This window comes from Cebidichthys violaceus, unplaced genomic scaffold (genome assembly GCF_023349555.1).
Source record: "Cebidichthys violaceus isolate CVI_PGR_0920_01 unplaced genomic scaffold, fCebVio1.0.p SCAF_20, whole genome shotgun sequence".
Taxonomy (NCBI): Eukaryota; Metazoa; Chordata; class Actinopteri; order Perciformes; family Stichaeidae; genus Cebidichthys; species Cebidichthys violaceus.
Window position 1 is genome coordinate 1,424,731 of NW_027176373.1, and position 22,632 is coordinate 1,447,362.

At 39.1% G+C, this 22,632-nt stretch overlaps 1 protein-coding gene across 4 annotated transcripts in view; it reads right to left on the minus strand.

Annotated features, from left to right (window-relative positions):
- Positions 1-347: 347 nt before the first annotated feature.
- The window catches only part of cadm1a (cell adhesion molecule 1a), a 357,304-nt gene continuing 335,019 nt past the window's right edge, over positions 348-22,632 (minus strand). For all 4 annotated transcript variants that reach the window (XM_068715641.1, XM_068715639.1, XM_068715642.1 and 1 more), the window contains 2 exons: positions 8,140-8,268; positions 348-6,330 (listed from right to left, as the gene is read on the minus strand). In XM_068715641.1, the coding sequence (XP_068571742.1) occupies positions 6,212-6,330; positions 8,140-8,268 (248 nt within the window). In that variant the 3' untranslated portion in view covers positions 348-6,211. The remainder of the gene's footprint in view (positions 6,331-8,139; positions 8,269-22,632) is intronic.

The following is a 22,632-nucleotide window of genomic DNA, read 5'->3' on the forward strand; positions in this document are numbered from 1 at the left end:
TTCACGTTCTGCACGAAAAATTTGTTGACGATCTAACTGATTGCTCAAAAAAAAAGTTACAGAGCAGATGTTTGTGTGGTGGAACGGGTGTAAAAATGTTGATTTCACAAAATCTGAAATCTTTCATCAGAACAAAAAGGTTATATACAGTCCGGCTTAATTATCTGCAAATGGTTACTGAAAATTAAATGTAAATAATGTGTTGCTGTGTGTCCATATTAGTTAAAATGTTCTCCACCTGTGGTGCACGATCGTAATTTATTAACATTTAGAGTAAAAAATAATACCAACACTTATTATTTTGGACATTAATATCTTTTCTTTTTTATTAAGACAAGAACTCTTCATTGTTTTGTAAAAATGTCTATTTATGAACCAATACAAAATGTGTATGGGAATGTGGAACTCCTTTTCTCCATTAATACACATTAACATTTCCCAAGAACAGCAGAGAGACAAAAAGAATCAATCTAAAACAATGACTGGTGACACAATCAAAACTGTTCGGGAATCATACGTGTTTCCAAAGGCGGTGGTGTGTTGAAAGCCACAGTAGTAGTACAGCCACAACAAGTTTCTGGTCCTGCTTCATTCCAATAAACAGTGTACTCTTTATGATCTATGTCAACACAAAGCAATACTTAACACATCTTTTACAGTGCACCAAATATTAAGAAAAATACAGAAAACATGTACAACACATATGCAAAATACCACCAATTTTCCTTCTTGGATCTAAAATAATGGGTTGCACTTGATTCGATGAGGATGCATTGTACTTGCGTTTATGTCATTGGTGGGGCCTAAACTTTGCATTCTACCTGAGATGCAGTCACATCGGTCAGCAACGCATGAACCAGAGACAGGACATTATCAAAAGATTTTAATGTGGAGAAAACTACACCAGTTACACTGTAAGACCATTTTTACTTTACTGGGCATTTAGAAAATACAATTATACATACAGTAACCTAAAATATCATTCTGCTATTTATTTCAAATTGAGATTGATTTTCAATCCTCATCATTTCTGAATATTTAAACCTACTTGAATGTTATTTTTATGTTGTTTTGCTCATGGTACATTTTATATTGGAACTTTGGGAGAGCAAAATTATAGTAGGTAAAACATTTGGAGAAACACTCCTGCCGTTCCAACGCACAACAGATTTAATATGCACAAATAAAATATTAATGCATCAGCCTTAACGGAAAAGACAATACTCAGTTCTATTCCTTTATTGGCAAGTACATATTTTGAAGTCTGATTAAAATGGAAGCTGCCACATGTCACTGAAGCGAAATAGTGCTCACTGTAAAATACAAATCACACACTCTCAGTCTTGCAGATGAAGTGGCATCTGCTCTGTGACTCAAAAAGCAACAATAACAAGTCAGTTAATAGTTTTATCAGACACCAGACTGTAAAACATCGAACCCAATTTGAACCATTCCCCACCCCCAGCCATCCACGTAACAAACACAAAACAGTGTCATCAGCATACAGTGTTAACTTAGTGGTAATTCCTATGTGAGTACAGAACTTTTAAATCAGAAGTAACAGTTGGAGAGCGTTGGACACGTCATCTTTGATCGTTGTATGCAACATCGCTCCTGTAACCCCCCCCATCTACAACTGCTATATCATATGGAAAAGACATGTTCACAGCTCCCACCCAGCCCTCCGACTGTCTTCTAAAACTGCAGAAAGATTATCAAACAACTTTTAAAATGCACAGACGCGTTATGCTCAGGATAATGAAATTTGCGTAATGCACCTCACGAGAACCTTCTCAACTCCCTTTTGACAACCCTGTCACCTTCAAATTGATGTTTCTGTTAAAATAAACTGCATTCTGAATTACTTTTCGAGGATTATGGCCGCAGTTTGAAATAGATGGTTAGCGTTGTAAATTGAAATAAACCAAAAAAACAAAAACGCAACTAAACTTCTTGGTTGAATTTAGCAAAATATCATGGTTTGGCTGAAAGTTTGTTCTTGAGAACATTGAGAACATTCAGCCACTAGATTTCACACTTTCTCTCCCTCATTCCATTGCAGTACAGCTATGTATCTGGGATTTTACAGGATTGGAGGAGTTTCAGGAAGCAAACAGAGACTTGAAGAGAGTACATGAGAGTAAATGTCGTATGTGGCTCACCTCATGTTCTGCGCAGTTACTTAATGAGATGAACAGAGAACAGCGACTCATTACTTGATAAGTTCTTGCACAACCTGCATCTTATGTAGTCGTGTGGCGTGAGACTCAGACAGACAGTCACGTCAAGTGATGAATCTTTTGTGGTAGAGCAATGGAGTCATTTTGCAACATGTGGCTATAGGCCTCCACTAACTATATAATTAGGTGATCATGTGTGGTGGTGTTTCTAGATTTATGTAACTTTATCCATGGCGGTGACATTTGACTATTAACTCGCAAGCCTTATTAGATGTAACAACCAATCATCAGATATCTTCCACAGAGTTAAACAAAACATTAATTTTGGACCGGTCAACATTTTTAAAACGATTAATTCATAATCAGAATAATTTTTTTAGGAATCTTCCTTAAATCTCTGTGGATGCACTATTTTAAACAATATATTTGTAGTAAGTATTTGTCACATTTTTGAAGTTATGGACATAAATTAAAATGAGTGAAAGTTTACTTTTGGGTTCTCCTGGGTGAGAGTCCTGTGTTGACCCACTTCTTCCCTACACAGAGTTCCGCACACTATTATTAAGAAGGTATTTGTGACACGTCAAAAACAAACGTGATCCGGGAGTAAATACGTAATTGACAATGCAGTTTTGTTGGATGGGAACAGAATTTTTAGGATGCAAGGGGTTTAGGTTTACAAAAAATCCCAAAACCACAATCTCAATATGGAAAGACTGAATGCTGTCTTCATGCATGACTATGATATATTAAAGCTATCACATTGTTAATGTGTTGCAATCTGAGCTGCGCATTGAGAAATTCCAATCAAACGTGTTAACATGGCAAAAAAGTATTGAATCTTGGATATGAGTGTCCACACAGCAAGCAACACCGTTATGACCCAATGGCGTCTAGCTACATATAAATCAAAACCGTGTGCATGTTATTATTATCATTGATATACGTCATATATATATATATATAAAATAATTTCAGAACAATGGAAAACCAAAAGGCTTCAGTGAAATCTGAGGTTAACGGTAGAGTAAAAAGTACGGTGGTGATAAGCCACAGTATGAGCTAAAAACTCATATGAGGAAAAAAAATACATCAATCAACTAAAACACAAGCACATTTGGACACAAATTGACAAATTTGACAACACATACAGGGCATAAACTCGCAAGCTGAAAATATAGAAAACAATCAAATACAGAAACACTGCTGTCATCCATTAAACTGCAAAACAAGTCATTCCTGGGGAGTGCAGAAAATGGATTGACATGCTAGTCGTTTATCTGTATTTGCAGTGTGCTTCTTTATGCCATGTACAGGTGTGTTGTGAAATTGGCAAATGTAGTTATTAATTTGCTTGTGTTTGTTTTGAAGTGGCATTGGTCTCTCAGTCACTTTGAAGAAAGCACATTTGTTTTTGTGTAAAACTTAACACCAGAGTCACAGTAAATTATAAATATAATTACAATGAATAAGTTTGGACACACAATGACACAGTATTTTGTATGACTGAAACATGGTATGCCTATTTGCTCATTAATATATATATGCAAACAGTATCAGTCACCTATCTGCTTTTGATGTGCAATGTTTGAACTTACTGTTATTGATGTAAGATCTATATTTGGAATCTTAATCTTTAAAATGCATACATTTTTTTTCACTATGATGTATTATATCAAAAGAAGCAAACATTGCACATATTAATTTTGCGCTTAAATAACGTGAAAAATGTCACTGATGTTACTGTACAAGGCAAATAATTTAATTATTTTTTTTCCTCTACTGATTTGATATGATTTACGTTTGTCAAATTGATTCGGGAGCAACTACTTCAGAGCGGCTTTACTGTGAATAAAACGCAGGCATAAGTGATTAAAAAAAGGAATACTTCAGGAATAGTTGCAGACACTCTTGAGGTTGATGCTAAGTTTATCATTTGTGTTTGAAAAAGTTTAAAATGACAAAATATAATGACACACAGAGCCTGTTCAAAACTTTGAAGGTGTACACTGCCACCTAGACCTCCAACCTCAATCCACCCACAGCTGACATAACAGAGTAAGGGCTCATTAGGCGAGCTGCTTGCTGTGTGAACACATAATGATGACAAACAATGCCATGAATAGACCCTTATTGCCATGTTAAGAAGCCAGGGCATTAATGTAACCCATGGATTACCATCCCGGAGCACAACATGTGTATCAAGTTCAGTTACTAACAATTAATTACTTTTGGCATTGCTCAGTGCTCCCCAGCTGGCGCAGCAAAACAGATCCTCATTCAGTTTTGGCAGGTGATACATAAAGCAAGATAGAGAGGCAAAAATAATGAGTTTAAGCACGTACATACATGCAAAAATATTACCAATTGTTTACGCACTCAAGCTGCTGCATCAAAGAAAAAATACATTATTAGAAGGTGACGGAAAGTGGAAAGACTGGATTGTCTTTCAGAGCATTTCAGTTTGAAGACATTTACTTCCATATTGACAAAACTCACAATGAGTGTAACAGAATAAAATCCACCAAGGTACTCCATTGCAATTCTATTAAGTTGTAAAAAATATTTCTTAGTAAGGATTAGTGTACAATACAGCTGTGATTCCATTGGCTTGTGTGTCTATGAGATAACATGAACCCGCCATACGCAGGAAGTGTTGTGCAGCTTATGTGTTCCTAAAATCAATTTCAATGTGTTTGGTTGAGGCCGTTTCTCTTTTCGGTAAAGTTATGTACAATACACCAGCATCTTTCAGCTGCTAGTTGGCCAATATTAATAGCAAATAGTTTTTTCAACAGCCTTTTATTACTGAGGCATCTAGACTGAAAGCCTGCCAAAACCAATTTTAAAACAATTTACATTTTCTTACTTTCCCATTTGTAAGAAAAATATTCTAGAGTGAGAACAGATGGAAATCAATTGAATCACATCATTACAACTCAATAAAAGCTGGTGGGAAAACAGAGCATCCACCCAGACTAATAAAATAAAATAAAAAAATAGTACTCAACAGAGAAAGAAATCAAAATAATGAAATGGCAGCACCGTGAAGAAAAATAATGTACTACTTCTCTTTACTAAGAAAGGTATTTTTTAAGAGGCAGTAGTAAAAACTGCTTTGAAGAACAAACTCAGGTTGCAAAACATGAATTTAAAAAGTGAATTGGCCCAATAAAATAATTTAATATGATCCCTTGCTGCCTTCTTTTTGATTATGTTTTGAATGTGGTTATGTTCAGGGAAAGCATATACAGTACATCAAACCTGTTTCTCATTTATGTCCTTTGTACAATGATATGTAAAGCATTCCATGCATTTTTGGAGCTGTCAAAACTTCGGGGGGGAAAAAAAAGGAAAGGGAAGTAATGGCTTGAGACAAATCACAGTATACTGGAAAGAGTTTTTGTTATGCAGTAGAGGAAGCGTGTGTGCAGACACATTTAGGGAAATGAATAAAGTGGCTGTGTAATTTTACCCTCATACAAAAAAGCCAACAGCACATCGATGATTACGAGTGGGAAAGATGAAACGGGGGGGAAAAAAGGAGAGCAACAAGGTTATGCAAATGAGGATCAACACAAATCCAAAGGATGGATAGAACAAGGCACAGAATTTTCTGCAAATGGTTGAACTAAACAAAATTCGTACCAGCAGTTAGGGAGGTGTTGAAATGGTGAAGCTCTCTACAGTGATTTCTGGCAACGTATGGCGCAGCCTTCCCACCCGCAACCCCATCCCCTTTACTGAAAACCCCAACCCTCCCATTTTTTGTCCTTTTTTGATTTTTAATTTTTTTTACACACAAAACATTCCATCTACATCTGCAGACTAGACTAAACAACGGCTTAAAACCAGGCCTTTCTTTAAAACCCCCCCTCTCTCTTCTACTCCCTAAACCCTCGACTCTCACTAAAAGTGATCCTGAACCAACTCAAATCCCTCCGTCAAACCCTCCCTTCTCCCCCTGCACCGGCCCCAAAGACAGCTCGTTGTCCCAAAGAGGACACTAGAGTGAGGGGGTCCCGTTTTGATTAGATGTAGTACTCTTTCTTTTCGTCCGAGTTGGTGTGGCCACCCTCCGCGTTGATGATGGCTGTATCCGCGTCCGCTGCGTCGTCCGCTCCTTTGGCTTCGTGTGTGAAGTAGGTACCTGAGGTGGAGGGGATGAAGGACAGAGTCACGGACTGGGTAATAGCCTGCTGCGTAGATGATACAAAAGATTAAAATGTGCCTCTACATCCCTCAGCACCTAATTATGTAAATCCTTCTCCATGTGGCCATTTACACAAACCTAACACCAGCAAGCTGTAATATTCAGATTATACATCATTTCCACTTCTTTTCATTCAAATTGGCACATGAAAATCAGGGTTTTAAAATGATCTCGAGTGTGTGGAAGAGCATGGCTCACACCTTCAAATTAACCTTGTCAAGTTCAGAGGAGGGAGAAAAAAAAATGAACTAGCGAGCCCCTTAAAACTGAATTTATTTAAAGATTTATTCACATCCTATCACAGCAGAGGTTGATAACGGAGGCGACATTCCAGATCGAATGAGGATGGGCACTTAAAATGTGGAAATAAAAGCACAAATTCTGCTTGAATAGATGGAAATAAGGTGGTGCTGTATCACAAGGATGGTTACCTGGGATATCTTGAGGATGTGATAAAAAGCCAAATCCTATTTATTTTTTTCCCTTCTTTTTGTTCCCCTTATTTATGATCTCCGGCCGTACTCGGCCTCTGATTGGCTAGTGTTCGTTGCCTTCTTTGCAGAATTGGTTAAGTTCATTGCTGATAAAAAAGATTGGTGTATATTTGGTGATGAGTTCAACTCACATGCCAATGGCAGCCTTCTTGTTTAGTGCTCTTGGTTATAGGTACAAAATGTTTGCCTGTATGGATTCAAATTGGCACTTTAAGGTGTCCGACTATCTATCTATCTATCTATCTATCTATCTATCTATCTATCTATCGATCGTTCTCATGGTTATGGGTCGCTTCAAGAAGTTGTTTTGTTGAGTGCTTATTATCAAAAGTGTTCCGACGGAGATAGTTAAACTATCTGAAATTACAGATGTATGATTTTTCCTAAACGACTTCCCCTGGCTCCAGTCTCACATCTCAACATTTCTCTGCATAGGTGTGGCAACCAAAATCTCTGTTACATCTCCTCTCTATCATTATTGCTCTTTCATGAATATTCATATCTGGCATCCACTGCAATTTTAAAAGCTCACAACTCGCACCATACACAATGCCATTAGGCAAAGTGGTCTCTATGTGACTTTTACTGCTGCATAGTCACATGGATGCATTTAATTTATGTGTTCGCCACAAGAAAAGGATCTTAATTGACTTTCTATTGCCATTGTTTTTATGCAGAGAGACATGAAGAAAATTGACAATTTCTGTCCCTACACACGAAACAAATAGAATACATTTCAAAGCAATTTCTAGAAAGTCTTCGGTATAATATTCCTGTTAGTATGTAGAACATATATGCTAGTGTTTAGTGTAGTCTGTATCTATTATTTAAGTCATGCTTTTTGTTGATTTGATTTTAGTCCCTTTAATCTGCTTGAACAAGGACCGTTTGGTTTGTGAGGTAGTGATGCATCTTCCTGGCTTTCATGTATTTATTTTCCAAACTCAGTTTCTACATCCTGTCCCATGTTCTCCAAATAAAGAGGAAGAGATTTATTTGCCAGGTGGTTGCTAGTCAAACTCGAACAGTATCTTTATAACCCACCCACCTCAGGCTTTCTACAACGACAGAAACACGGCTGTTACGTGTGACGGTAGCGTGGTGTTTTATTGGCTGATTGAGTCCAGAGCTCTCGCTCTTCTGTTTTACTCTGTCACCTCCTGTGGATGGTAAACATTTCCAGCTACTGTCCACAGCTTCATTTATGTATGCGTTAGTTCTGCTTATAAAGCTGGATTTTCAGGTCCAGTACCTTTGTGTCTCGCGAAGTAGCGTCCCAAGACGATGAGTAGACAGAGCATGGCGAAGACGACCACGGCCACCACTCCTCCGATCACTGCATGGTCCACCGTTCTGGGTGCTCCTTCTCCAGCTCGTGAATCTGAAAGAGCAAAGGAAAAAGAAACTCAGTGTGGATAGACGACAGTTCTCAGTGTTACATTGTGGGAATAGCAGTCAGCCACCACATCCCTGTGGGTGGCTGACAGTCAAATGTGCCGATAGGCATCTAGATGATACTTTAAAATGATAGTTCGGTATTTTAAAGTGAGGTTGCATCAGGTACACATCTATAGCCAGTGTATTGCCCAGTCGATGGCGGTCGGCAGGCCACCAGCTTGAAATGAAACTTATCTATATCTGTATTTCTTCATGGAATCTGCTTGCTTTGAAGAGAGCATGGATAAGTTTCACTTACGGTTCAGTTCCCTGTTGAAGAGGGCTGTGTGATGGCAAGATAGAGCCGTGAACATATTCTAAATATAGCGTACTCCAAACTTTCTCCAAAGTCAGGTCATGCCGACCGCCGTCTAGCAGTAGGTAATACGCTAAGTAAGGATAAGTAGCTTATAGAAACCCACTTCAAAACATCAAAAAATGCCTTAATTGTAGGGAACAAGACACCAAATAGTTGGTAAAATATGTAGGTTCTCAATGGCTGTTTATCACAAAGAGTAGAGTATCTTTCACATGGATCCCACCGCAATATGTCTTCTTTTGGTATCTTTTGTTATACTCCTGGGACAAGTTTGGCTCCTTTTTTATCCAGCCAACATTTTAATAACCACTCTACAAAATTGCCATGACGATAACAGTTTTGGTTTGCAATCAGGAATTGATTAAACTGAGCAGGACAGGAATGACGATGTTCCTGATGGGCTGTGTGAAATCACTCGGGGACAGATTTGCTAAGAAAATGGCGTTGCGTAAATGTGCGCTGCGATTTTCATCGAGTTTTGCGGCCGCAATCTGTGTGTATTCAGCGCCTGATTTACTAAGGCAGCAGCTCATTACGCAGGCAGCTCCTGGTACTGCCCTCCAGACACACTCCGAAGGAGAGCTCATTACTATTGCTCAGAATAATGCTCGTGAAATGATGATTTCATAATCTCACTCTGTTTAGCCTAATTTCTTCATATCTGTATCTAATAATCAGTTATTAGGGGAAGGCAAGGCAGTTTTATCTATATAGCACGTTTCATTCACAAAGGTAGAGCTACGATCGGGGGGCAAAAATATCTGGCCCGACCCCACAGAAACCCACAAAGTCTCCGTCTTAGCCGCCCAAACTGAAGTCAAACCAAGCAGTTTTAAAAGCTGGAATTTCCATCGTAAAAAAAAAGAAAAAGCATTACAAGCTCAAGTAAATTTGTGACGTAATCTCTGACATGCACCTGCCCATAGGTTTGAATGGTTGTCCATCTCCATGTCGACCCGAGTAATGCTGTGTTTACCCGCGGCTATAGCCAACGGATGGACAACTCTTTGTGGCTCTTGTAAATCCCAACTGAGCTGTGCCTCCATTTCAACCAGAGAGAATTTTCCTCGCAAAACAGTTGCCTCAGTACATTTCAATGGAATACATCATCGACCTCTGTTAACACATCTCCTCTTATTATGTGTGCAATCCTACATGCACCTAACATTTGATTTAATGTTTCTTGCATCAAATGTCAGTTTTAAAAACAAACAAAAACAAAATGTTGAAGAAAGCTGTAGAAGAAACTTTAAGGCAACCGTGCAGACAACAACACATTTACAAACTATTCACTGAGTGGGGATGTTGGATAATGTTTTTAAGTCTTGAATTTAATTAAAAAGAAGAGAAAAAAAAACCCCCACCAGGGACTGGACAACAAGCCCCTGAAGCTCTTGGCTGTAATGCTATGTGAAAGCTATTGATCAAGTGTAGGGATCCATGACAACCCAAAGTTAATATCCGTTTGTGGATGTGATTGGCCCTTCTAAGCACAAAGGAGGAGCACATTTTTTTCCATCGCTAGCCCACGAGATGTGTTGTAGTAAAATGAATGGGAGGGGTGGAGGTGAAGGTGAAGGTGGTGGAGAGAAGATAACTTACTTGGCTTAAGTGTTGCATTGAGATGTGACCTGGAATTGATTTGCCATCCACCTAGCACTTTGGTATATGATATAATGTGTACATTACTAATGCATTTTGGTGCTTTCAGCTTATTAAGATACCATTACACCATACACTTAACCTTCACTTCCTCGATAATGTCTTTTTTAAAGACGAGAAAATAGGGAATGCCAGAAAAAGTAAAAGTCAGAACACTGAACACCAGCCAGCTCTTAGCAGTCAGATCACGTGAAGGAAACCATCAGCCCCCACCATCCATTAGCTATAGTAACTCGCTAAAACCCCGACACACGCTTCTCCAGCCTAGTTCTACACTCAAGGGATTTGCTGAGTGAGCTCCAGGAAAAAGAAGCAGCAGGCCACAATTTATTAACGAATAACAGAAACAGAGAGAGAAACATCTTGGATAACACCAGCTACCACCCACCTCTACACACCGGCGCTATAACCTGCAGGGATAAAAGAGGGAGGTGGGGGAGGCAGAGCAGTGCCACCTGTCAAACCCAACAAAACATTACCTGATGGATCTAATAGGTTATTTTGACTTCAGATTTTCTTTTTTAGTGCTGGGCAGATTCAATTAAACTGAGCAGGAATCCCTCTGACATCCAATTCGCTCTTGTCAGGCGGCTAAAGCTGTGCTTTAACACACTTTCCTATTACGATGTTAATGTGGACTGTGGCTTTTGGGGAAGCGGGAGAGTGTGTGTGTGTTTGGTGTGTGCGGTGTGGTCAGAGTGGTGGGAGTAGCTCGGACGGTTGCAATAAACGATTCCTGGTTGTCTATATCAAACATTTCTGGTTAAAACTCTGATAAGGGGGAAGGTGGGGGGAAGAGAACATGAAAGTCTCCAGGACGAGTCCACAAGTCTACAGCATATCATACGTTGCTTCATTCCATTACAAACTCTGCCTTGTGGATTAACCTGCGTGAACACGACTGGCCCTGGTCTGGCCTGTTGGTGGTGCAAGAGGGAAGGCTCGGTGGTCACTAAAACCTCCTCTTATTCCGAAAGAACTTGAAAGTACGCGATAAACTACATGGGAATCACTTTCACCCCCGCGGGTTGCTTTAAGGTTAGAAATCCTTGAGGTGCCCCAGCACCTCACCTGGGGCTCTTCTCATTTCTCAGTTTGTACGTCCTCGATTATTTTCCTCGCCTCCTTTCCTCCTTCCTTCGCCCCTTGTTGCACCTGAGATGCCAGCAGAGGAAGTGAGGTGGAGACACAAGGAGTCGAGGCACGGCCATTTAACAAAATAAGACATTCTAGTGTCATTTTAAAGCGACACTCAATTAAATAGGATGAGCACTGTATCAAGGCTAAGTTCAAACCTCATCGGCCCGGGTTTGATTCCTTCGCTGTGTCATCCCCTCTCTCTCTCCTTTCCTATCCGTCTTCAAGCTATCAGTACCCAATAAAGCAGAAACGCCAAAAAATATCTTTAAAAAATAAATAAATCCTTGAGTCTGACAGCTTGTTCCAGCTCTTCATTGAAGTTGTATGATGCTTACACTGAGAGAAATATTCAAAGCCAATACATCTTTTTTTCATAACCATTCCATCAAAAAGAAATATTGTGCATGTCGTATGCATCATTTCATAGACCCATTTCACCAAAATTCAGCCTGACATATTTGTTATCGTTGGAAACTTTGAGATCTTCGCTAGAATTTAAGCTAAAGTTCTGTGTGTTTGAAGGGGTTGATTTTCAAAATACCTGGCAAGGTGTCTTGTTTTTCAAGACGAGAGACATGAGGGTGGAGAGGGACAACAATGTCCTCTGGAGACCGTGAATATCAATCATTGCATGGCTTCCTGGAGGCCAGTAAAGGACTGTCAGACCAAATGATTGATCACACTGTGGGCACAGATGTAGTCAATGGAAATTGCAATTTAAAGGATAAGTCATGGGTTAATACAAGTTGGGTAATAATAACTCTGTACTTAAATGTTGAGATCTGAGAATTACTCACTTGGTTGGTTATCATCTCTGATAATGATCTAAAAAACTAAAAATATATAAGACCAGAGTTGTGATGAACCAAAACGATCCTTTAGCTTCACTGTCGGGTACAATTTGTAAAAATGTTTATTTAATCCAGTTGCCTTTCTTCCTGTATTAACTGTTCTACTGTTTGTTAATTTGCTGGGTGAGATTTGAGCTTAGTTTCAGAAATAAACCCTGAATCCAAAATGTAGGTGTTAATGAATCCAGCAGTTCTCGTCTTCTCTTTAATGAGCAGACAGCTTGTTAATACGTGTATGTTTTTGTTAACTTATTCCAAGCACTTAGTTTGTACCCTACTGAGAAATATTCTTCATGTCATGACATATTTAAAAACAAACACCGTTTCTCTGTTCTCCAAACATGACAGGAAAATAGGGAAAACTACAAAAACAGAATATATTTGCTCTCGTGCAAACTCTTATGCTCTACCTATAAACAAAACAAAAGTCACTTATATTGCTTGTTGTCCCAGGAGGATTTCATAGAGCAAAGTCATGTGTCGTGTTTGTGCTGTTTAGCTCAGGTGGTGTGTGTTTTAATCACTGACTGTGCACTGGCACCTGTTTTCTCTTTTTAGTTTGATTGCAATTAAGTCTTCCTAAAGTTGGATTTGATTTTTTTTCAAATGAGATGAAAAAATAAATGTATGATTTAATCATTCAGGACACACACAGTCTCTTTCCCAAAATCAAAGTGAGCACAAAGCCCAACTTGTTTGCTATGGTATGGGTGGGAAGTAGAAATTCCAAGCTTTCTAATGCACCTAAACGCACCTCGTCTCAAAAACACAGTACCTTTAAATGGGCAGACAAATCAGGCACAATTCACAATTTACATCTAGGTTCTTGCCAAAATATCGTCAGATTCAGTTATTTAAGGGTTCTACGGTGAAGTTGGGATCAACAGGGGTCAGCAGTCGTCTTAATCAAGTTTGACTGACTTGCACTGGAGGGAGCTCTGTCTGACCACCGGTTGGCTGTATCAAAAGCAATTACACCAACAAGCCTGTTATCGTTCTCTTCAGCCCGCTGAGACAAACGTGAGGAATATCTCGTAAAGTACACTGTGGACCTTCCATCCTCCACATATCTGCCTGTAAAGCATGGGACTCTTCCTTTGTTAAATGTTATTTCAAAGGCTTTTTGGGGGACTTCTGTTAATTGTAACATGGCTATGTGGAAATAAATTGTGTTTTGAATCAAAACTCCCGGCAAACAGCCATCATTAAAACAGTAAACCTGGCCAAAACATGGAGACCGCCTGAGCATATATTCATAAATTGGAACATAAACATTGTATTTTAGTATATTTTCATCAAATATACAGGCACAGTTGTCGTAAAGAGTAGGAGAAGACATTCAGTTGCATCATTATCCATGAAAGCTTGGTTTTAATGGTGGTATTGCCTTTGAAATTTAAATGACATACTAGGCGATGATACAAATGTTCTTTTTTCTTTTATTGCTTCTCTATTTACTTGGATATGGTAATATAAATAGTTTACTTACATGGATTTATATACTTTATTAGCGTACCTTTCAAAGGACACCATAAATATGCATATAAGCCTTTTGGTAGAGGAGCTATTGTTGATCATTTTTTGGTATGCTATTTTTGCCTTTTTTTTTTCTTCCTAGGAATAGGGCTAGAGCTTAACATGAAAAGTTCTTGACGGAATGACAAAGCCAACAATTTCTGTCATAATCAAACAAACAAACACAAAATAAAAGAGGGTTGTCTGGGTTCCATTTTTAAAGAGCCCTGTTTATAAGCCAGAAGAACTGTCTGGATGACAGCTACAGAGCATGTGCTGTCAGTTTCTGGAAGCACTCAGTGCCAACGATCCCATATAAAGCAATTTGCACGTCATATCAGTGTGTATCAATTATGAGCAATTACTGTCACCTCTTGAAATACAGTTTATTTGTGTTATTATCTCACATAGGGAGACAAAATTGCATGGGTCATTGTTTTAGCAATCAAAGAAGTGCACATTCAAGGTAATTTTATTTATTGCCTTTCCTTGAAAGTCACTTCTGTTGCAGTGTTCAGTTAAGTGCTTTCACACGTGTGTGGGGACTAAAAACACAACCGATGTCCCAAAATGGTTGGTGCCATTTATATATATCTGAAAGACCCATGCAGCTGTTTGAGTGATCACGACTCTAGGATTTTCAGTCAAGTTTGACAGTCGTTCCTTCACCTTCTTGTCCCAGAGTGTCAAATCAACAGACACTTGTCACCAAACTGAAGAAAGTCTAGCATCTAGTAGCTAAAGAGTGAGATACGTTTATTTTTAAGAGTCAGCGGAGACCAAACCAGAGCCAAAAGGAAAGTGAATGTTTGACTTTCATTCATCGGGTATGAAAACATTGCTCTGTGCCTGGTGATTACTGGTTGCAAACATGTTGTAAGAAATAAAATGTAAACCTGGGTAAAAGTAGAAGTCTTTCTTAGGAACGAATGGGAAATATATTTTGATTCTTGCACTCAAATTTAGATGGTTAAATTTACAATTTAAGGTCATATACTATTTATTTGTGTTAAGGGAACAATCACGTTTCATATGAATTCGTAAGGAATTGTGATTGATTAGCTTAATGTTTGTTAAAATGAAATGAGATGATTTGTTTTGTTTGTAGCATTTATGAGGCTATAGTGTGCTAGCATGTTTGCTTGTATGTGTGTGGACCCCATGACGAATAGCCAATGCTTATGCTAGTGGGGAAAAAACAGTTAGCTTATTAGGTAATAGAGTGCTGCAGGCATGAGTCCTAAAACCTGGAAAGTAGTCAGCAGTTTTGCACTTCTGGTTCCCTTATCTCAAAGTCAGTGGGTTTTTGAAAGGGTTTTTTGTTTGACGTCTGAAATAAAGTCGGTGGTTAACGGAATTTTAACGTTTTGTCCGACTACATAAAATATATCATCAGATATCCCACTCTCTAATTTACGAAAGGCAGTTGCTGACAAAAGCCTAATGCTAGCTTTTCACTTGTAGATATTGTATTTACGCTTCTAAAATGATGAAAATAGTGTTCATTTGTGAAGATTATCTTGCCGAACAAAATTTGTAAATATCATACTTATTAATGTTTGTTTGCCACAGAGCTTAATTTCTGCAATAATGCAGAATCCAATAGAACAATTCCATTGGCTTTTTGTCAAGGGAACCAATGCGACGCTAACCTCTGGGTTAACCTACACAAATATGTCATCCCGGAAAGTCTCTGTGATTCTGTATGTCAGGGCGGCGACTCAGCGAGCTTGTTTCGGAGTTGTTCCGCCCCCTAGTGGCCGAATATACATGGATGAAGCTTTAAAGCATAAATAGCTGCTGTGTGTTATGTTGTCTGTTGGAGGCTGCTCAGAGAGAGATTTTATGATGGATCTACGGGCAATAACCCAGGGGTGTAGGGATGTAAAAGAATAGATAACCACAATGGGGGTGTTTATTATTACTGCATATCACAAGCAACAGCGCTGCTTTCTCTCCTGTATCCATATAAAGGCCTTTCCAAATAAAACTGAGTTGCAAGTTATCAGTTTCAAAGCAAGGTATAGCATAAAACCGATGTAAACACAGAAGCAGTTGCAGAATCCAGCTCTGTAATTTCACGCCATGTTCATTTCTGTCTGGACTCATCTTAACGCTGACCCACAGCTCAGTCTCCCTTTGAAATGTGCCGAAGTATAAATGATTAATTGCGGATGGGCATCAAACAAGGTATCCACGGGGCTAAACAAAGCATGCAACAGTCAATCACGAGTGGTCATTTTTGCAGTGGGAGAAGCGCTCACCTTAAGTGGGAGTATCTCATTTTCACAAGACATATTGACAGAGGCCTGATTTGAGACAGAGGAGATCTCCTAATTGGATCTCCTAATCTGCTAATTAAGCATTCGTGATTTTACTGGTGCTGCTCGTGCTGCCTGCAGATAGAAGAGCAATCAGGAATACAGCGGCGCTATGCGGGTGGGGTGTCATAAGAGCACATTGGCTTGTCAAGATCCACTTCCATTGCCCACAACACTCTCGGTTAAAGAGTGAATGTAATTAAAGTCCCAATGAACCTATTCATTGAACCTATTTAAAAATGTCAGTTAAATCTTTTGCCTCTCGGGTAGCGCACTGCACTGCTTACATACAGAGTGACTTGGCCTAAGATTTATTGAGTCTTTTTCAAAGTGTCAAAAAGGGTTTTGTGTTAAAAAGACAGCAGCGCCATTAAAAACAGTAGCTAAAGGGTCAGATAAAGTTGAAAAATGAAATGATTAAAACCAACGTCATAAAGTTTTTACTTTCGTAGTGATTCAAGAGACAGTTCTGGCTTTGCTAGCCTGATCCCTGATTCTGAAGAGTGAAGTCTGCTATTTAAAGGCCTCATTACTTCTGATATGTTGCAGTGACTGGTAAAGCCTGAAAAAAAAACACTTTGCTTGAGGATCCCAACCTGATAACGTGTGATATTAAAAGAATACTTCAGCGATTCAGAATTACACTTGTATACGTTTTGAAGGCTTTCGAGAGGCGGGTATGATGATTGGTCCTGATGGGCAGGTGCCTTGCATGGTAGCCCATGACATCAGTGTGTGAATGACTGAATGATGTGAATGATGACATGTACTGGTAAAGTGCTTTGAGTGGTCGCAAGACTAGAAAAGCACTGAAAAGTCCATTTACCATGAAACCGTTTCATTAAAGATTTGTTGTGGGGAAAACAGTGAGGAACTCATTTCTTTAAATCGTGATCATACAAAAAAGGTTTCAAGGCAGATATGACAAATTATTTTGGTCAAACTGCTTTTTTAACTTAAACTAAGCCTCCTGTGGACAGGTTGTAAATTAAGTTAACACAGTGCATCTGGTCCTTGTGCATAAATGTACGTTGCAATTGTAATGCTACTGTGATGTCCATATTAAATAAAATAAACATAACATAACCAAAAGACGATATACGGTTGGAAACACAATGTTGACTTTAGAGAAAAAATAAAAATACTTTAACTTTGAGTTATTAGAGATAGAATTCTGTTGGACTTCCACTTATAATGAGTTTTTCTACACTTCTGCGGATTGGGGGGGGTTGTACATTCATTTTGCTGTAATTCAATTAGACAAAGCAAAGAGGACAGTGACACTTCATTTCAATATGAATTCATATCATTTTTCATTCTATAATTATTTCTTCTTTTGCCGCAAATTGACAGTTATAATTACCAGTTACATTGAGGCATTGTCTTCTGAAAATAACAAGTCACCAGTATTCAACGTTCACTTTCACTTTCTGGCACAAACTTGTGGGCCTGCATTAACTATAAAGCTAAAACACAGCTGGAAATGAAACTATCTATATTGCCAAATTTACTACAGGTATTTCTTCTTTTGTGGTATTCCTCATGTGATATATATATAGTTCAGTGGATGTATTGAATTCTATTTTGGCTACAAACAATTCAGTCATGAGAAGGAAAGCAAATGTTCCAACTCCCAGCAGAAAAAAAAAAGCCAATAGTGCATTATCTCTTAAGAAACCTTGCACCTTGTTTTTTTTCTTCCTTTTTTCTGATGGAGCTATTCATCATTTATTTAATCACGTTCGGTATTCATCCAAAATGTAATATAATTATGGGCTATAACTGTTCTCAGGATATTAAGCCGTATCTGGGCCACGGCTAGCTCAATAAACACCTTCTAATAATGGCTTTTAGTGGTCTCAGGAGTGACTTATCCTAACACATTGAGGACTCTCTATGGCTCCCAAGGCCAAATGAGTTTGCAGCTTGTTGCAGAGATGCACATCAGTCCTGTTAATGGGGGCACTGTTTGGAGAAGAAAAAAAAAAAAAAGAAGCCCAGTGGAGTTTTTCTCCATCCACCAGACTGCCCTTTCTTCTCTCAAGCGTGATTATCAAACCCCTCCACACCCACACCCCCACCTCCCCCGTCCACCCACCAACGCTCTCCTCCCATCCCGCTGTCACTGAGCTGCCTCCAGCCCCGGTCATTTCATCGGCTGAAAAACTCCCCAGGATTTATGCCTGTGGATGTGAAAGGTGGCCAGAAGCCTGGTTTGGCGTTTGTGTGTGCTCATGTTGAATGATTTTCAGCCTGACACCACACATCTGAGGATTCCCTTGTATTAGAAAATGTAATCTTTTGACTTTAACAGAGATAAGGTCAAAATGAATGACTGATAATTGGTCATGTAATGCCAGGACGCTACTCATCACGGAAACGTTAAACTGTGTTTGAGCGATACGAAGAGAACAATGTCGTCAAGGTCAACGTGACGGAAATGGAAGGCATTGATTAAATTGACTCCCTAAGTCAAGTCCTGTGCCTCCTCCCCTGCTCTTGGCATAGTGATAACAATAACAGAGGAGTGTGTGTGTGTGTGTGTGTGTGTGTACCCCGGTGTTGTGAGACAGAATAGTATCAGTGAAATTACATTGGGGGCTTTGTGTAGATCTGTGTACTCAGCGGAGACATCCCTGGGTGAAGGAACTGTGCCAAGGAAATGAGGGGCTAATCCTGGAAAAAGAGCCCGAGACAATGGCGACATTTACATACATGAGGTAAACAGACTGCAGCACATTCTCTGGTCAAGGTTGTACACAGAGATGATCTGTCCACAGAAACCTTTCATAGCTCACCTCACTGACTCCAAAAATAAAAGATTATGTTGCGATGTTTTGCAGATTCAGACATATGTTCTGTTTGAACGCAGGGAACACAATGACAGAGAGTATTAAGCAAAAGATAAATAAGATAAGTTGTTGCCCTTTAAAACAACCCATTTGATTCATGCGAGTCTTTTGTAATTTGACACTATGGTTTCTATCAAGTCTACTTCGTTGAGTCCTTAATAACCAGGTTGTTTTCTTTAAGTTACTTTAAGGTTGAAGCAAAACTGAGGCTTCATTTTTAAACCCTATTAAATCATATTTCAGCTTGAATCATGTTGCACCAAACTTTAAACTAGCTAAAGATGAAGAAATATGATATCAATTTAAACCTTTCTTTAAACATTAGTTTAGTTTTTTAGTCTAAACCTAGATTCAATTTAATTCTGTTGCACCACAATTATAAACTCCAATTTGAAGTGTGATCCAGGATTAGCTTTAAACTAACACTTGAGGAGGTTTAACTTCTTAAATCCACCAAAAAGATGGATCGAGCAAAAATAATCAAGGTCCTCAAAGAAAGACGACAGACAGACAGACTAAACCCAATTGAGTTTCAAGATGCCCGCCATGTGCTTTTACGGTCTTTCTGCTCCTTCGTTCATGATTACGTGAATAACAATATTGTGGAATATCTAAGAATTACTGCTCAATATTTTTCACCGGTTTAGCTACGAATTATTGCCCGGTTGCATATGCAGCCCTGCTCCACAGACACACCACGCGCATTACTAGAAAAAGAAGAACAGTGTCACTCCCAGCTCGCTTGAGCATAAAGTAAACATGGAGGCCCTCTCCATGTTTACGGTTTCATTTATAAGTTGATGTGCGTGCGGAAGCGAGGGAATTTGCGACTGGCTTCGGGCCTCTTTTGCCTGCAATCTGAACGTAGCCTAAGGTTCCAACACCGCTTCTTCTGCAAGGACAAGCAGATTTATTCTGACAATTTCTTTTTTTTTTGTTGTTTTTTTGGCACAGCTCATTTCATAGTTAGTGCTAGACTGTAGACGAACTCCTCTTGCGTGCTCTCACACATACTGTACATGAAGATGAGCCGCCACCAGAGAAAACAAGGATGTATGTAAACAGTGTCGCGAAGTCTCAAAAGAGCTATTATAATTGAAATTTCATATGATTGTTTAATCACATCTACTCAAATAAGAGCAACTGCAATGTGTGTTAAAGGCGGTTGTTCCAAATCCACGTGGACACGGTCTTCATTTTTACTGAGCCGTCACAGTGTGGTTATTTAAAAGTACATCAAAGGACTCTGTGAGGTTTGACCTTTGTCGCACACATTTTGGCTGTTAAGCCAAGAGAAAAAATACTGGATTTCAGCCATTATGTAAAGATGGAGGCCGAGCGGGATATTTTCTTTGTTATCTTAGTCCTCGTATGCTGGCTTTGTCATGCTATTTTGGCCGTCTTTGAGGAGCAGTGTTGTGGCACAATCTCCGCCAGGTGTAACAACGCTGACAAAAAACCTGCAGTGATAATAAAATCCTTTAACAGGGCTGAGTGCAGGGTGTCGGCCTCTAATCCAAGCCTCACCTCAAAGGAAATGCAGGCCAGTTTACATGCATGGATGGTGTCAGGGAAAAAAAAAAAAAAGGAGAGAAAAGAAAATCTGCTGTTTTCCACATACAGCTCGCCAGACTTTGAATCCGAGCTGCTAACAGTGAGCGAAGCCAGTGACAATGGATGATCTCCACGACTGGGTTTGTCCTATTTACACTAAATGCTCAGGGTATTGTTTATTCATATATTTTTTTTTAAACAGATATCCTTGCAATGACAAAGCCCTGGTTTTGGCATCATGGGAAAACATTTATTCCAGCTTTTTCTGCCAACACCCAGAGCTTTAGAATGGCACAAGGGAGTGACCAATGCCTCGGAAGGAAGCATTTGCTGAGAAGGAAATAGGGAAGAAGGGGCTACTCTTGCAATGCCGATTAATAATCAATTTCAATTTCCTCTCAGATGTGATTTTCATTCTTTTGGAAGATGTGTGAAAGTGTTTCCTTTCCTAACTCTATAATTTAGTGTTCTTTTCTCTGCCCTGCTGTTCTTCGGGCCAGCAATGGCCCAGCTGAAGCTAAAATAAATAAATAAATAAACAGTACAACTGTCTCAGATGAAAGTTGCAAGACTTTGCTGCTGTCATGACAACACTGAGCCTCAATGCAAATTATAATAAGAGCATTCAAAAGCAAGGAACATGCAGGTCACATGCCTTGGGATCCTATTTTGCAACTAAGACTTGTGAGAAATAATGCCAGCCTGAAGCTCACCACCTGCTGTGTCTGCCTGCTTAGAGCACAGAGTGCCAACCAAATTATCATCATTATTAAGGAAGAAATACATTTAATATGAATACATACAAGCTGCATTGCATCTGAGAAATGTTTTATCATGTAATATGCCCACCAACAGTCATGGTCCCAAGACATGATTGGTAAGGGAAGATTACGAACACATTACACAAACATAATGTGATTTTTTTTTTTTGGTGATGTTTCATGTTTTTTCTTCTTCTATATATGTATATGATAACAGCATAATATGCTGCATTGTTAGCAAGAGGGCTGTATAGGGTATGTGAGAGATAATGTGGCAGCAGTTGGTGAAAGACTGCAGGTGTTAACATTTCAGCAGGTGGCAAAGCTGGATGATTGACAGATAGTTTGTGTGGTCTGATTTAAACGGTTTTAATAAAAGCAAGGACATTAGAACATAATACAGATGTTAATAGAATGACATGACACTATTACTAATGATATAGTAATATTAGGTCATTTTGAACATCTAACAAAAAAAGTATGATCGTCCATGCACATTGGAAACAGTAAACACTGGCATGGATGCATTTTAATATTTTTGATTTGAGTCACCAGAAATGCAGGTGAAATAAGCATGCAGCATGACGTTTCTATGGAGGATGGACTTAGGGAATCAAAGCCTGATGCTGACCTTTGGACCATGAAAATGTATGACTATCACAAATGAGGCACATAAAAAAATGTTTGCCTCTTGTTGACCTCCTGTTTAAAATGTTTACCTTTGCTGTACAGACTAATTAAAAAGATCTCGTGTCACAGGCCCTGTCTGTTTCACCATGTGAAAGCCAGACGTAACCTTAGAGGTTCACTTAACTTTGTCACCTGCCATACTCTAAAACTAATTAATGCAGCATATGTGCCTCATTTGAAGAGAGCCCCAAAGGCGGCTTCAAGCCACCGGACGCCAGTCTCACAATACCAACACATCTCTTTCTGTGTGCACATATGCACAACACACATGCTAGAGAAAGGGATTCCATAGTGGCACTGATGTAGAATTGCATAATAGACTCCTCATAATCAGTGTTGGGTGATGTTACTTTAAGAACCCCTTTGCGACGCTGTGATCAACACTGCTCATAACTAAATGACAGCACGTTTATGAGCCGCAAACCTTCTTTTCGGTTCTAAAGGATGGTGAGACCGGTTTCCACTATTAAAATCATGATGCAGTAAATATGGAAAAAAAAGTTAAAGGTTTTGCAATATTCCTGCAGTGACACAGCAGTAGGTTATCACCCCATTGACATCTCAAAAAAGTGTGTGTCTTTCCATTTCAGAAACACACCTTTTAGCCATTCCACATATTTGTGGACCAGTGTGGACCCAGGAA